The sequence below is a fragment of the Myotis lucifugus genome, unplaced genomic scaffold (genome assembly GCF_000147115.1).
Source record: "Myotis lucifugus unplaced genomic scaffold, Myoluc2.0 scaffold_31, whole genome shotgun sequence".
In the NCBI taxonomy this organism is placed as follows: Eukaryota; Metazoa; Chordata; class Mammalia; order Chiroptera; family Vespertilionidae; genus Myotis; species Myotis lucifugus.
Window position 1 is genome coordinate 1 of NW_005871079.1, and position 15,715 is coordinate 15,715.

At 44.4% G+C, this 15,715-nt stretch overlaps 1 protein-coding gene across 4 annotated transcripts in view; it reads left to right on the forward strand.

Moving 5' to 3' along the window:
* The first annotated feature begins 27 nt into the window (after window positions 1-27).
* Window positions 28-15,715, forward strand: part of TJP2 (tight junction protein 2) — a 48,936-nt gene continuing 33,248 nt past the window's right edge. For 2 of the 4 annotated variants that reach the window (XM_023752331.1, XM_023752332.1), the window contains exons 1-4: window positions 4,618-4,704; window positions 11,841-11,894; window positions 14,257-14,381; window positions 15,529-15,631. In XM_023752331.1, coding sequence (XP_023608099.1) covers window positions 4,633-4,704; window positions 11,841-11,894; window positions 14,257-14,381; window positions 15,529-15,631 — 354 coding nt within the window. In that variant the 5' untranslated portion in view covers window positions 4,618-4,632. Of the gene's footprint in view, window positions 45-4,617; window positions 4,705-11,840; window positions 11,895-13,818; window positions 13,912-14,256; window positions 14,382-15,528; window positions 15,632-15,715 lie in introns of those variants that run through there. The other 2 variants (XM_014454083.2, XM_023752333.1) reach the window with 2 other exon arrangements.

The window sequence follows — 15,715 nt, forward strand, 5'->3', positions numbered from 1 at the left end:
TTCCCTTTGGGTGATACCAAGGAGCACAATTGCTGGGTTCTGTGGTGAGGTTTAGTTTTGTAAGAACCCATCCGACTGCTTTCCAAAGTGGCTGTACCGTTTTCTATGCCCGCCAGCCATGAATGAGAGTTCCTTTTGCTCCACACCCTCACCAGCCTTTGTTGTCAGGGTTCCAGACTGCGGCCAGCGGTAGCTAACTCACAGGATTATCCCGTGAGCAGTTGTATAGGGTCCTTGGTATGGTGCTCTGCTGCGTGTTAATGACTTCCTGTCTTTGCAGCTCTCATAACCTTCTTATCTCTTGTTCTTTTAATACTACCACGCTGTAGAGTAAGTTATTTTGACATCTCTGTCCATGCTGAGAATGTATGCTAAACAGTTGACTGCCCAGGCACACTGAGTACTTGTAGCGTCTTGAATGCACCCTGAAGGTTATTCCTCCTGGCTGGGACCGTGCTGTTCCCTCTTTCTAGAAGGTCCACCCACCCAACACGTCATTCACCCTCCAGCACTGAGCTCCCGTAGAGCCCTGAGTGGGAGGGTGGGCCTTCCCTGGGGCCGGTGCACATCCCCCTCCACCCACACCTCCCATCCCCAGTGAATAACTTCCACCCACACCTTCGATTTCAGTTTCCATCCTTGCCATTGCCCATCACCCACCTTCCTCCAGCCCGTCATGGCCCTTTTTTTTTTTTTTTTTTTAAATATATTTTATTGATTTCTTACAGAGAGGAAGGGAGAGGGATAGAGAGTTAGAAACATCGATCAGCTGCCTCCTGCACATCTCCCACTGGGGATGTGTCTGCAACCCAGGTACATGCCCTTGACCGGAATCGAACCTGGGACCTTTCAGTCCGCAGGCCGACGCTCTATCCACTGAGCCAAACCGGTTTCGGCTTTTTCTTCCAGGAACATAATAACCTTGTTTCTCCTCAGGGCCTTTGTGTTTGCTGTTCCCTCTCTCCAGAGGTCTGTCCAGAGTTTCTTATCATTAGTTCTTACTAATGTCACATCTCATGGCCCTTACTGCTACCTGAGATTATAATGTTTACTTGTCTGTTGTCTGTTTCCTCCTTTAAACTCCTCCCTGTGAGGGAAGGATTTGGGCTTGTTATCCCCCCAGAATCTAGAACAGGGTCTGACACATCCCAGGGGTCCCGGGAACGTTGGTTGCATGAACGAGCCTCGTAAATTTATTTGTCTGCTGTTGTCTTTGCAGAGCTGTGCTTATGGTCCCACTTCCCCACGGGGCTGTGACTGCCTTGGGGTGGGATTCAGTGTTGTTTGTCTTTCAATCCACAGGGCCAGTGAATTTCTGCTCAGTAAATGTGCTTGAATATGTGAATATGGAAGTTAGGAATCTTTGAGACATAAATCCCTAAATTCTTGAGATCTTCTCAAGGAGGCAGCTGTCCACCACAAAATGTCCATTTGATGCTAGTCAGAATAGGCTGCAGGGTTTGGATGGCCTTTCTCTCTGGCCTTTTTCAGGGTCTTGGCCCTGTGTTGTTCTTTAGGCCCTGAGAGTTCTCTCTCTCTCCCCCAACCCTCCTCTCTCCCCCCACCCCCACCCCCTTTCTCACAATTGAGTTCATTGTTCAGAACTCATCCCAGTGTCCTTTGCTCATGGTGAACACCCTGCACTCCCACCCACTCTGACTACATCAGATGCTGGCTCTTGCCAAGCTTCCCGAGGGCTGTGCTGTACATGGATTGACCTTCATTTGATCCTCAGGCCTTGCACGCTGCACTTGGTAAACATTTGTTGAATGACTACAGAATGAGTGGTAGCGTATTTGCAACACCCATGTTCGTAGCAGCGTTCTTCACAGCAAGTCAAGAGGCGAAAGTAACCCAAGTGTCTCCATCGGCAGATGATAGATAAACAAAATGTGGTCTGTACATACAATGGAATATTATTCTCCCCCAGAAAGGAAGGAAGTTCTGACAGATGTTACAAGGGTGAACCTTGACATTGTGCTAAGTGAAATAAGCCAGACACAAAAAGTCAAATACTTTATGATCCCACTTACGTGAGGTACCCAGAGTAGTCCAATTCATAGAAACGGTTGCCAGGGGCTCCCAGGAGGGGGATGCAAGGAGTCGTTTAATGGGAACAGAATTTCAGTTTTGCAAGATGAGAGTCCTGGAGATTGTGCAACAATGAGAAAGGACCTAATGCTACTGAGCTGCACGCTGAAGAATGGTTGTGATTTTCTGTTGTGTTTTGTGGGTGTGTTTTTTTTTAAGCACAATTTAAAAAAAAATAGTGCAGGAAGAAACTGTGACTTCTGGAAACCTGGAGTTCTTAAATTGTAGGATGCCTTTGACTTCTGGGCAGTATGCATGAATTTAAGGGAAAGGCATTTATTTCCTCACCAGGGAAGCTCAAGTGATTTCCTGAGGACTGTCAGAGTGTAGGCGTGAGCTGCCTTAAGCAGCCCTCTTTTCCTCCACCTGGATTCTCTGCACCTGGCACCCAGGGCTGAGCCCGGGTGCAGGGAGCCTGCCTACACCTGCACAGCTGGCGTTGAGTCCTAGGCAGCCTCAGTTTCCAAGATCCTCCTCCAGTAGGGTTCCTTTATTTATTTTTTTCTTGTGTGTGTGTGTGTTTTGTTGTTGTTAATCCTCACCCGAGGATATTTTTTCCATTGATTTTCAGGGAGAGTGGAAGAGAGAGGGAAAGACAGAGGGAAACATCGATGTGAGAGAAACACATCGATTGGTTGCCTCCTGCACCAGGGCCCAGGCCGGGGAGGACCCTGCAACCAAGGAATGTGCCCCTGACCGGAATCAAACCCGGGACCTTTTGGTCCGCAGGCCAACACTCTATCCATTGAGCCAAACTGGCTAGGGCAGTAGGGTTACTTTGTAATCTCTGCACTCTTCAGTGTAAGATTTGAAACAAACTTTCATTAATTTCCCGTCCTGTTCTTCTGTTCCAACACTTTTGAAGAACTTATTCTTGCCGTGGCCCATGTGGCTCAGTTAGTTGGGCATTGTCCCGTGCACCAAAAGGTCACTGGTTCCATTCCTGGTCAGGGCACATGCCTGGTTTGCAGGTTTGATCCCCAGTAGGGGGCATGCCGAAGGTAGCCTATTGATGTTTCACTCTTGCATCAATGTTTCTCTCTCTCCCTCTCCCTTCCTTTCTCCCTAAAAATCAATAAAAATATATATATTTTAAAAAACACACACTTAGTCTTGTAGAGTCCAAGGGAAGGACACAAACATGTTGAATACCCATGTAAAATTAGTAATTCAGCATGCACGCTGGGTAGAGGTTGCCATTGGCCCTCTGAGGTGTGGGTGGTATGATCCCCATTTTATAAAGAAGGCGACAGCTATCCATCCACGGCTTACAGCTAAGTGACAGATCAGATGGAGATTGCACCCCAGACTTTATGTCATTAACACTCCCATTCTTGCCTCTGTCCAGGTTATGTCCTCTAGGGTCCAAATTTATTCACATCTCTACCTCAAAAATTGGATGGCACACTGCTCATTGCAAACTGCCCGGGTGCACTGGCGTAACATACATGCAGTAGTGAGAATGGTTGCCGGTTCCCGGAGACCATGCTTCCAAAACCCCACACCTTGACCTCAAACCCCAGGTGCCCCTTAACATCTTTCCTCAATGTTCAGAGACCTAAAACGTGCTTTCCAACACTGACTCCTCCCTTCCCCCTGGGGAGTAAAGTCAAAGAAAGAAACAGATAGGAGGCCCTTTGTTTTTCTTCTATCCGTTACATTTACAGAAAGGTTGGAGGGAAGAGAGAAGTGCTGAGTGAGCACTCTGTCCTTGACTTGGCCCCGAGTTGTACCAACTCCCCAAGTCCTATCTTCCTCTAGCCAGCAGACCTCATGATCTCCAAGGATGTGAAACATTGAGCTTCATGCCTTTTAATTTCTGTGTAACCTTAGCATTTCAGTTCACCTGAAATGTTCACAGCATCTAGGCAGCTTACAGTGTGTGTGTGTGTGTGTATGTGTGTGTGTGTGTGTTTGTGTGTGTGAATATAAATAAATACTTCTGCAAATATTCCTTTCTACAGCATTGCTCTCAAATGTCCTACTTACTTAATTTTTACCTAGATCCCAGAATCCCTTTGTATGTCTAGGACAGGGGTGGGCAAACTTTTTGACTCGAGGGCCACAATGGGTTCTTAAACTGGACCGGAGGGCCTGAACAAAAGCATGGATGGAGTGTTTTGTTTGTGTGAACTAATATAAATTCAAAGTAAACATCATTACATAAAAGGGTACGGTCTTTTTTTTTTTTTTTTTAGTTTTATTCATTTCAAACGGGCCGGATCCGGCCCACGGGCCGTAGTTTGCCCACGGCTGGTCTAGGAGGAATATTTACTCTGATTCTCTAGGTCCCTCGCATGGGCGAGAGGGAGGAACAGAAAGCTGTGAAAGTGATGCACATCCAGGCTGCTTGCTTTCTCCCCGACAAGTGATGCTTTTCAGAGCGTTTGGCGTCCCTGTCACTGTGCGAGATGACCGCAGGATTTGCTGGGAATGTGGGCCACTATTGTATCGGCCTTACGTAACCACGTGCGGGGATGGCAGTGGGCGCGCAGCCTGGAGTGTGGGCAGTGGCCTGGTTGGTCACTCCCCAAAGTGACCATGAAGATGGCTCAGGTCCTGCAGAGGCTGTGGCTCCAGGCCGGTAGGAAGCTGGGGCTGTTGAAAGGCCATGTGAGTCTCTCTTTGCCAGCTCTCACCCCCTCTTCTTTCCCAACCTTTCCTTTCAGGAGGGGTTGCGGGGGGGGGCGGGGGGGACAGCAAAATCCCTCCCATGGGGCCCTTTCTCCGTGGGTTTATTCGTGCTGGCAGCTTTCGTAACAAATTGGGAGATGCAGGTGGTAGTCCGTGTGGGCTTTTTAATTATTTGCCTCATTTTTGCGGACTTCTGTGAAACGCATGGCCGCTCCGGGGATTTATGAATCAAAGGCTGCTGTTTCCCAGGGACTCTGGGAGCCGGTGGTGCTTCCTGGGAAACTTCATAGACGGCCTCGTGGAAGAGGTTGGTGTGTCGGGAACGTCTTGTTTTTTTGGGAAGAGCTTTTTGCTTCCTTATTCTGCAGAAATCTATATTCTGATTCTATGCTTAGGCTTCTAAATGGGAAGAAAAAAAATGTTTTCTCATGTCCTTTTTTGTGTAGTTTGGACAAATGTAGTACTGTAACATGCAGGAGTGTTTACTTTTGTGGCTTGGGATTTTTGCCGATTTTAATTCATCTTCACCTTGAGCTTTGGCCTCCATCACTGGGGAGCAGCAGTTTGGCTGTTGAGGGAGACACAGGGCACCGACGACTTTGGGTATCTACCTTTTGGTTGGGTTTCCACATATTTCTTTATTCTTTATATAAAATACAGGATGTTTCCTGTTTGGCCAAGGTTTTTCCAAAGGAAAGAAACTTTATAACAACTGGAGGGTATTGTTAAAAGACAGATCAAATAACTATTTGTCTTTGTTTCTTTCTCTTCGTTTTTTCACGGAAATACCTGGTTAACACAAAGCTTTTCTATTTATGGTAGAAAAAATGAGCTCTCTTAACCTTCCATGTCCTGTAGAAATGATTCCTTCTAATATCGAGGGGCTTGTTATTCATACTACTTTCATGAAAAATGAAAGTGACGAGAAAAAAGTGGGGACAAGCACACGGATTCCGGGCCGCTGGAATGTTGACTTGGGGTGAGAAGGAGGCTTGGGGTCTCCTGCACTTTGCAGCCCCCAGAGCTAGGCCCATTCTCCACCTTTCATTCCCTGCCATGCCTTCATACGCCCTCTCACATTACTGCTTCTGCCTCCTGCCTTGCCCTTCCTTCAGTAGAAATGATCACCCTTTCTTCTGCCCTTTCACCTTGCAAAATCTGTACTGCATTAGAGAATATTTGTGTGCATATATGCATAACCCATGGACACGGACAATAGGGTGGTGAAGGCCTGGGGTGGAGGGCAGGGTGAGCTAGAAGAGGTCAGTGGGGGAAAAAGGGGACATATGTAATACTTTGAACAATAAAGATTTTTTTAAAAAGACTATTTGTATAGGGATCTTGGCCAGGAATCAGGTAGCCCATGATGTTGGCTCATGTGCTCCCCCATTTTTTCACTCACGAAATAGTTGGTACACATAAAAGAATCCTATATCTAAATCAAAAGCATAATTATAACACAAATCCCCGTGTGCTCAGCACTCGTGTCCATGAACCTTCCCCAAGGAGGGCACAGACCTTGGTAGCCTTCCCTATCTCACTGCGCCTCATTCCTCAGCCATTTCATCCTGAATTTCGTTTCTCATTCCCTTGCTTTTTCTTTATAGTTTTACCCTACACACATCCATACACAAAAATATCCCTAAAAGATTAGTTTCATTGGCTTTCCCCCCACCCCCATTGTGATAAAAACGGCATAACCCAAAATTTACAGTCCTAGCCAAGTTCTTACAAGTCCAGTACAGTAGAGTTACGTATGTTCACGTTGTTGGGAACAATGATCTCACACTGTACAAATTCTTCTAGGACGTTTCTCACTCAGTGGTACGTGTGAGAAGCATGTGTTGTAGTATGTGTGGCTCTAGTGTGTCTTCGTTGCTGTTTAACTTTGCGTTTTAATAATAGATCATGATTTTTATGTCCTGTCTGCTTTTGGTTGATATTTGGCTTGTTTTTAGGTGTTGGCTGTTGAGGGCATTGCTGCTAAGAATACCCTCTTGGGGACCCTTGTGCACACATTCACACATTTCACTGCGTCATGGAATATGGAATATGGAATATCTTTACCTCTGACACCTGTGCTCTCCCAGTGGCCCTGCATGCAAAGTGCCTAATGCTGAACAGCCGCCCGCTGGCATTCACACAGACATTCTGAGTATTGGTAGAGGTTCTCTGATCTGTGCACAGCCCAGCACTGGGTGGGTAGGAGCCAAGGCCCGTGGTTCCATTGGAAAGGCATGAGCTCAGCTCTCAGCTATGCTGCTGCACGCTGGCAGCCTGCCCCCAGGGATGCATGCAGAGCTGGTGTTCTGAGGGGCGCTGTGTGCTTCTGAACAGGCAATCCTGTGCAGAGAAGAGGCAGGGAAGACACTCAGTGGTTTGCTTTTGGGGTACACCTTGGTGGTAAACTCCACATGGCCTTTGGCTGTTTTGCTCACCAATGTATCTCAAGTTCCAGGAACCACCTGTTTGGTGCATAGGGGGTGTTAATAAATATTTTCAAATGAGTGAGTGAGTGAGGGAATGAATGAAGGAAGGCTCTCAATCCATGAAGGGTTTCCTCTGAGACCTTTGCAAAAAGGTCACAGCTCTGTGGACTAAATAAATACATACACATGGTTCTTGTATATTTTTAATGCTCAAAGGAGGTATTAAAATTTATTTTTCTTCAATTACCTTACCTTTAAGATTTTAAAATTATCACTTAGTTTAGCAGAACATATATTCTTTTAATATTTTGTTTCAGTAGTGAATGCGTTATGCCACAGTTTCTTAACCCGGAATAAGAAGAAGACCCTTGCAATTTGATGAGAGTCATATCTAAGTTGGTGAGGCCTTTAGGCACCTGGTAAGGTCTGATTGATTAAGAATTTGACTTAGGCCGAAACCGGTTTGGCTCAGTGGATAGAGCGTCGGCTTGCGGACTGAAGGGTCCCAGGTTCGATTCCGGTCAAGGGCATGTGCCTGGGTTGCGGGCACATCCCCAGTGGGGGATGTGCAGGAGGCAGCTGATCGATGTTTCTCTCTCATCGATGTTTCTAGCTCTCTATCTCTCTCCCTTCCTCTCTGTAAAAAATCAATAAAATATATTAAAAAAAAAAGAATTTGACTTAGTCCTATTGGTAGTGGTAGGGGATTAACCCACTCTCTGGCAAATCAGATTTTTTTTTTTCACTTCTGCCACCTCCCCTTTACCCCACTAATCACTCCCTCCATCCAGTAAACCTGGGGCAAATCGAATTTAAATCACCCCTGCAGGCAGCACAGAAATCAAGACAGTATAATCTCATTATGGAAGAACAGATAATTTCAAAATCCAGGCTTACTCTACTTGGGCAACATTAAAAAAAAACTATAGCAATTCATTTATTTGCCTAAACAATAAAAAATATGTAAATCTAAAACTTTGAAAAGGGAGTTTATTGTTTTTATTTTTAAAATAGAAATGTAGCCCTAACTGGTTTGGCTCAATGGATAGAGCGCCAGCCTGCGGACTGAAGGGTCCCAGGTTCGATTCAGGTCAAGGGTATGTACCTTGGTTGCGGGCACATCCCCAGCTGGGGGTTTGCAGGAGGCAGCTGATAGATATTTCTCTCTCATTGATGTTTCTAACTCTCTATCCCTCTCCCTTCCTCTCTGTAAAAAATCAATACAATGTATTAAAAATGTATTCTGAAAGTAATGTGCTCATATAAAAATATTTTCTGCCATTCCACAGCTCTTGGGGGAAGTTTGACATTTTTTGGTATTTATTCTTCTAGTCTTTTCCCTAGAAGCACATATATGAAAACAGGAATGGAAACATGGGTGTTTTGTATCTTAATCTCCACAGTAGACATTTAAATATAGAGCTCTATGTATACATATATGTAACTACTCTCCTATTGTTGGATATTTTGTGATTATCTGTTTAAAAAATATAAGCAGATATAAGCAAATTTATATGTATGTTTCTGTGCGCTTGTGCAAATATTTCTGTAGAATAAACTTCTAGAAGTGGCATTGATTGACCAAGGGATATGCAGATTTTACATTGTGGGACACACGGGTAATTTGCCTTCCGGAAGGTTTGTACTGATTTATCTTCCCACTGCTTCCACCAAAAGTGGACAGACCAGAAAATGAAAAATTCTCTTTAATTGAACACACAGTCATCATGATGAAGAAACTTTTAAACACACTGATGGAAGTTAAATAATTCTTTTCAGTGCCTGGGTATTTCACTGTGTTGGTTCATTTAACTGAAATATCACTCTTTTTGGACACTCACCCCCATAGCATTGCTTAATCCTAGGGGTGATTGCCGTGGTATTGGTTAGTTTTTCCTGAGCCAAACCAGCTATGGCTAGTTTTTGTGTTTTTAAAAAATTCTTTTCTGCTCTGTTAATCAACAGGTATTGTTTTAAAGATCTTACTGTACTGACTTCAGGCTTCTATTACTGCTCTTTAGAAGTTGGCATTCATTCTAATTGTTGTTCTTTTAGTAGTAATCTCTTCTGTCTAGCTGCTCTCAAGTCACTGTATCTTTTTCTGCCGTGATAGTTCCATGTGTTTAAAAGTGTTTTTCTTTTTTTATTGATTTTTAGAGACAGAGGGAGAAACATTTATGTGAGAGCGTAACAATTGGCTGCCTCCTGCACGCCCCCTAGTGGACCAGGAATGGAACTGGCGACCTTTCAGTGCCTGGGACGATGCTTAACCAATTGAGCCACACCAGTCAGGGCTCTTTTCTTTTTAAAAACTTGCCCTCCTTGTCATGCACGGGGCTTCCTGAACCTGAAACACCCTCAATTCTGGAAGAGCCATGATCTCTTCCGGTATTGCATCTCTCCTCCACTCTTACACCTCCTTCAGAACATATAATTAGACGCACTGTGATCCTTTGTCACTCTTCTCTGACCTATGTTTCACTGTGATCCTTTGTCACTCTTCTCTGTCCTATGTTTCACTTTTCAAATGCTTTGTGCTGCATCCCGGTTAATTTCTTCACATCTGTCTCCTAATTCATTGATGAGTGTCTTCATCTGTGTGCAGTAATAGTATGTGGTTTAATCCATTGTTTATCTAATTTCAATCACCACATTTTTTCATTTCTACAAATTTTGCTTTTTCTTTTTCAGATTTGCTTTTAGTCATTCTTGATGGTCTCTTGTTGTTTTTTTCATTATACTTTCAGTATCCCCTTTTAATTTCCTATGGTAAACATGGCGCATATTTAACATACTTGTTTTTTGGTTTGTGACTGGTATGTCCAGTATTGACCACATTTGATTCTGCAGCTTTTGGTTTCTTTTAATGCTCAGCCACGCAACTTGTTGGATGTGTGTGTTTAGATTGTGAACTGTTGTCCCTCAGATGTGTAGCTCGGGCCTTCTTGGAAGCCTGTGCTTGAGTGAGTTCCTTGGAGAGAATTGGCATCTGCCTCTGGGTACCTGGGTCCTAGCAGAACAGAACCACTTTGGGCCGGAGTGTGTGGGTCTTGTGTGCTCACATCCATAATATGAATTTCAGTCCCAAACCTTTGTGAGGACAGTTCTGTTGATAGGAATTCTCCAGCGAGATATTTTTAGTTATTTCCATTCTACTCGGCACCAAGGATGAGATGTGTCCATGCCATCTCCCTCTGCCTGGGTTTTCCCCCCCCCTAATACATCTACTTTGATCTCATCTCCATCCTGTTTGTTTCCTACAATTTATCTCTCTTCCCAGCAGCTCCTGTAATGCCTGTGTCAGGGCTGGCTTATCTCTCCAGCTTTGAGCTGTCTTGGCATTTCTAGCCTTTAAGGATTTCCCTTCAAGGCAGTCTGTACTAATGCATTATTATTATTTTTTAAACGATGCCCACTATTTCCTGGTTTTTCTAGACATCTATTTTGGAATATTGTTAGAACCGGAAGCCCCAGTGGTCTGAATATGCAGGCATTTTCATTTTTCACATCCAGCAATACTGATGGGAAAAAGGGATTTCACAGGTTACACAACTGAACACTTTTTGTGATAAGACCGTGGATTCCTTTAGATATAAAAATGCAGGAAACTTGCCTAGGAGATTGCCTTTGATAGGAAGAGCAGAGACTGGTTAAAAAGAAAAGCAAGCCCTAACCGGTTTGGCTCAGTGGATAGAGCGTCGGCCTGCGGACTGAAGGGTCCCAAGTTCGATTCTGGTCAAGGGTGTGTACCTTGGTTGCCGGCACATCCCCAGTAGGGAGTGTGCAGGAGGCAGCTGATCAATGTTTCTCTCGCATTGATGTTTCTAACTCTCTATTCCTCTCCCTTCCTCTCTGTAAAAAATCAATAAAAAAATATATTAAAAAAAAAAGAAAAGCAAGCCCTGGCTGGTTTGGCTCAGTGGATAGAGCATCAGCCTGCAGACTGAAGGGTCCCAGGTTCGATTCCGGTCAAGGGCACATGCTCTGGTTGTGGGCTTGATCCCCAGTAGGGGGCGTACAGGGGGCAGCCAATCAGTGATTCCCTCTCATCATTGATGTTTCTATCTCTCCCTTCCTATCTGAAGTCAATAAAAATATATTTAAAAAGGAAAAGCGAAAGAATGAACGATATCTGCTTGAAACTAATTCTTAAAAAAATGTTTTCATTGATTTTTTTTTTTTTTTTTTTTTTTTTTTTAGAGGGAGAGGGTGAGAGAGATAGAAACATTGATCGTCTGCCTCCTGCACGTCCCCTGCTGGGGATCAAGCCCACAACTCAGGCATGTGCCCTGACCAGGAATTGAACTGGTGACCTCTTGGTTCCTGGGTCATCACTCAACTGCTGAGCCACACTGGCCAGGCTAATTCTCTTTTTAAGATATTCTATAGTGACAGTGTTTTGGAGTGGTGATCATAAAAAGGCTCCACATAGAATAATTTATTCTTTTTAGAGCATATATCTCATTATGTATTTTAGTAATTTTCCAGGATTGTTAAGAATGCCATTTCATTGAAGGGAAGAGTGTTTGAAAATAGGCAGCATAATGTTCCTAAACACACCAACTTTTGGTATATTCAGAGTCTAAGCTGGGCTTTTTTATATTGAGCTATTTTGAGTTATGGTTTCATTTCTAGCGTTGAAATGTTTGAGGTTTTAATCAAATTGGTTTTGCTTGTTTTACACAGGCCCCAGGGATGGAGGAAGTGATATGGGAGCAGTACACGGTGACCCTGCAAAAGGTGAGTGCCGCACGTGCTGTACAGGCCACGGTTGTGTTCTTGTGTTTACAGATCGTAGGTCTTGCTCATTTTGTTCTAAACACAGTGCTTTTCCCCTTCAGGTGGATAGTGCATTGTAGGGAAATAGCTGGCAGTAATTACCACATTAACAAAGGTTTGCACGCTATTACATTGTTTTGGATAAGGTCTGTATAACATAGAAGATTCTAGACGTTATTTAGTGCATTCATCTATTTCCAGACAGAACAGGTTGTGAAAAAATAGAGAAAAAGAGAGGAGGAATGGAAATAACCTGTACTGTTTAAGGACATTGAGATAGTAGCCTTGCAACTCTAATAATTTTGATTATAATCTATAGAAAACTTTTAACTCCTGTGAGCTGGAAGTCTAAACTAAATTTAAAACATTGGCTTAGCAATCAGAAGACATGGGTTGTTTGCCTTTCTCACTCCTTATTGTATTAAGAGGTGTTGAGTTAATTAGATATAAAATAATATCCCCTCATCCAGTGGTATTGAAGGTAGAAGTAATATATGTGAATATATTGTACTTAATTTTTAAAAAATTTAAATATTTTTTATTGATTTTATTAATTGATTGATAGATTGATTGATTTTAGATACAGGAAGGGAGGGAGGGAGAAAGAGAAACATTGATCAGTTGCCTCCTGCATGCCCCCTGCTGGGGATTGAGCCCTCAACCCAGGCATGTGCTCTGACCCAGAATCAAACCAGCAACCTTTTGGTGCATGGGACATGCTCAACCAATGGAGCAACACCTGCGAAGGCCATTTTACTTAGTTTTAAAAGTCATTTCAGAGGTATTGCTCCTCTTGATTAAGTGAGGTAATACAAACAGCTTCCAATGCAGGGCGTCATGGCTTAATAAATGTTAGCTCCATTCCCTTTTATTCTGAGCAGGTTTCAAGGTAGGCATGATAGGTGATAACCCCACTCTAAACAAGTGTAGCCACCGACAGTGTGTGAGTGATTTCTGTGCAGCTGAGCTGGACGAGAATTACACTCATGGTCCCCAAGTCTCATTCCACGGTCAGCATCGCTGGTCAGCATCGCCTTGGTCAGCATCGCTGTGATTTTCCTGGGCCCTGAGGATCTTACTCTTGCTCTGAATCCCTCCAGTCTCTGTCACTTCTTAGGGGAATGGTCAGTTCCTTAAAGGGAGTCTTCCTTCTTCAACTTCTGTCTTCAATGAAAATTTGGTTTCTGAGTAAATATGTATTAAATTAATCCAGGTAGGGAAAAACACACAGATCAGTGTTTAAGTGCTGAAACTTCCGGGCCAGTAACCATGGTTTCATCAGTGGAGGGGTTCCCCCCTTAGGCCTCATTTTCCAGTTCTGTCTCTTGTCTGTGCCCTTCCACCAGCATGTCACATACCCCTTCAGTTGTGGATGCCAATCTGGCAAAGGTGAGAGACATCTTAGGCCTGGAATAGAGGATGGAGCTGCCTCTGTGTAAAACCAGGCACGAGTGATGGGGCTGCCACATCCAGAGCCGTGTGATTGGCTGTGGGCAGCCCGGCCTGTTTTGTGTTGGGGATTGTTTGTCCCCCTAGTGGGCCCCATGTGGGAACTTTTCTTGAGGGGGAATTTTTTATTCTCTGAGTAGATTTTTACATAATCAAACTCTGCTCTAGGGATATAGTCATATCTACCCATATCATCCTCGCTTTCCTGAACACTGAGCTGAATTAGGATTCTGTGTTATCTGGGCTCACTGTTAACAGTTCTTGACCATGGAGGTAATTAATCTGTATCCCCATTTTATGTGCATGTAGAAAAGAATTTAATGCTTTGCTGTCTCATAAGACCTCAAAACTAAGTTTATCTTCAGACTTGATCTTTAAAATCCGTTTACTTATTTTTCACCCCATATTTAAAATGGACCCACCAGCTCCTCTAACTTGGGAGTGAAAGGAATACTTTACAAAATACGGTTTCAGCACGGATTCAGCGGTGCCTGCAGCTGCTCCAGCTCAGGCTGGGATACAAGAACGGGTAGGATTGGTTACTCAAATAGCACGGCCCTCTTCGGACAGAAAGTGTTATTTCCCATCCCCTGCCAGCTTCTAGGGATAACGCCAGTCAGTGCTGTCCATCTTCCCCAGCCTTCACGGGGCTGTTTCTTTTAGATAAGGAATTTCCCTTTATACACCTGTCGGCTAACCAGGATGCCGCTTTATTTTGTTTCTGTGAGCCCGCTCTTCCTGAACCGGGTCTGGTGATTGGGTTGCCCTTCACTTTATTGAGTGCTTGTAATAAACCCTGAAAGCCACTTATGGAAGGTGTGTGGTTTTTTTTGTTTCTGTTTTTTTAAATTTTTCTCTTCACTTCAATGAACAGGATTCCAAAAGAGGATTTGGAATTGCAGTGTCCGGAGGCAGAGACAACCCCCACTTTGAAAATGGAGAAACGTCGATCGTCATTTCTGATGTTCTTCCCGGTGGGCCCGCCGACGGGCTGCTTCAGTGAGTGGCCTCCCTTCCCGCCCCAGCCCCTGCAGCCCACGGGGTCGGCCCCAGACAAGATGCTGTGGGTGGTGTGCATTATAAAATAATATTTAAAAACCATATTTTGTTATATATATGTATGTGCGTGTTTTTATATACATACATGTGAATTTATATGAGAATTAGGGCCATAGCACATCAGTCCTTCGGGAACATCCAAATGGAGGAAGGAGCAGTGGTTCCTGTGAAGGTCGTTCTATCTATCAGCGCTGTCATTCCTGGGCTTAGGGGCCATTTCTGAACATGGAATAGAAGATTGGCATTGCTTCCCCACCGCCCCCCCAAAGCGTACCCAACACTGTTTATTTTAATTTATGTTCATTAAGAATTTAATGAGGATACTCTGGCTTAATGCTTGTCTGCTCTGTAAGAGGGATGTGGAAATTGGGAACATTTACTCCATGAAAACACAAGTTTTCCAACTGCCACCCTTTGCCTGGTCTGAAGAGAGAATGCTGTTTGAAAGAATACATGTCTGAGCCCCTCACCATCATTTCTCAGGGCAGAAGCGAAAGTTAGTCACGTGGCTGCCATGGCTAGACAGCTCCAGAGTGTAGGTTCTATTGGCATTCCAAGTCTCTGCATGGTCCTATCGAAGTTTGTAGTGTTTCAGAGAGCAGAGTAGGATTTTGCAATAGTTTTTGGGGTGAGATAAAGTAAGAGGGTTCTGTGACCTCAAAATTTCTTTATGACTCTGAGGCACGCTCTTGACTTCTTCCTGTTCAGAGCACAAGTGGATACAAACCCTCTTTGAGGGTCTGTGTAGACTTCCTGACGCCCTGTGTGCACCGGGGTGAGGAGGCCGGTGCAGGAGGCCCTTGGTGCTCAGACCTCGCCATTGTCCGGTGGCTCCTGGGGGCCCCTGCAGTTTGGGTCCTTCTCCCCGCTGTTCTCAGTAGACACAGTCGGAAGTGGGCTGATGACTCCTGGGTTCCTGCCTCGGGAGAACTCACACTGACTCGCCTGAGGAAGCCTTGGGAGTCCTCAGACATGGAGCCCCTCAATACGTATTTCACATCCATTTGCTGCCTCTGTTCCTAAGTAAAATAGTTGACAGTGAATGAATGGGAGTTTTTCACATCCCATTTTTATTTTTTGTTTGCAGAGAAAATGACAGGGTGGTCATGGTTAACGGCACCCCCATGGAGGGGGTACTCCATTCATTCGCCGTTCAGCAGCTGAGGAAAAGCGGGAAGATCGCTGCCATCGTAAGTCCTGTGTTTGTTTCCTCTCGCCTCAGTAGAATTTTGTAATTTATCCCTGGAAGAAAATGACCCCTTACCTTTAGGCAC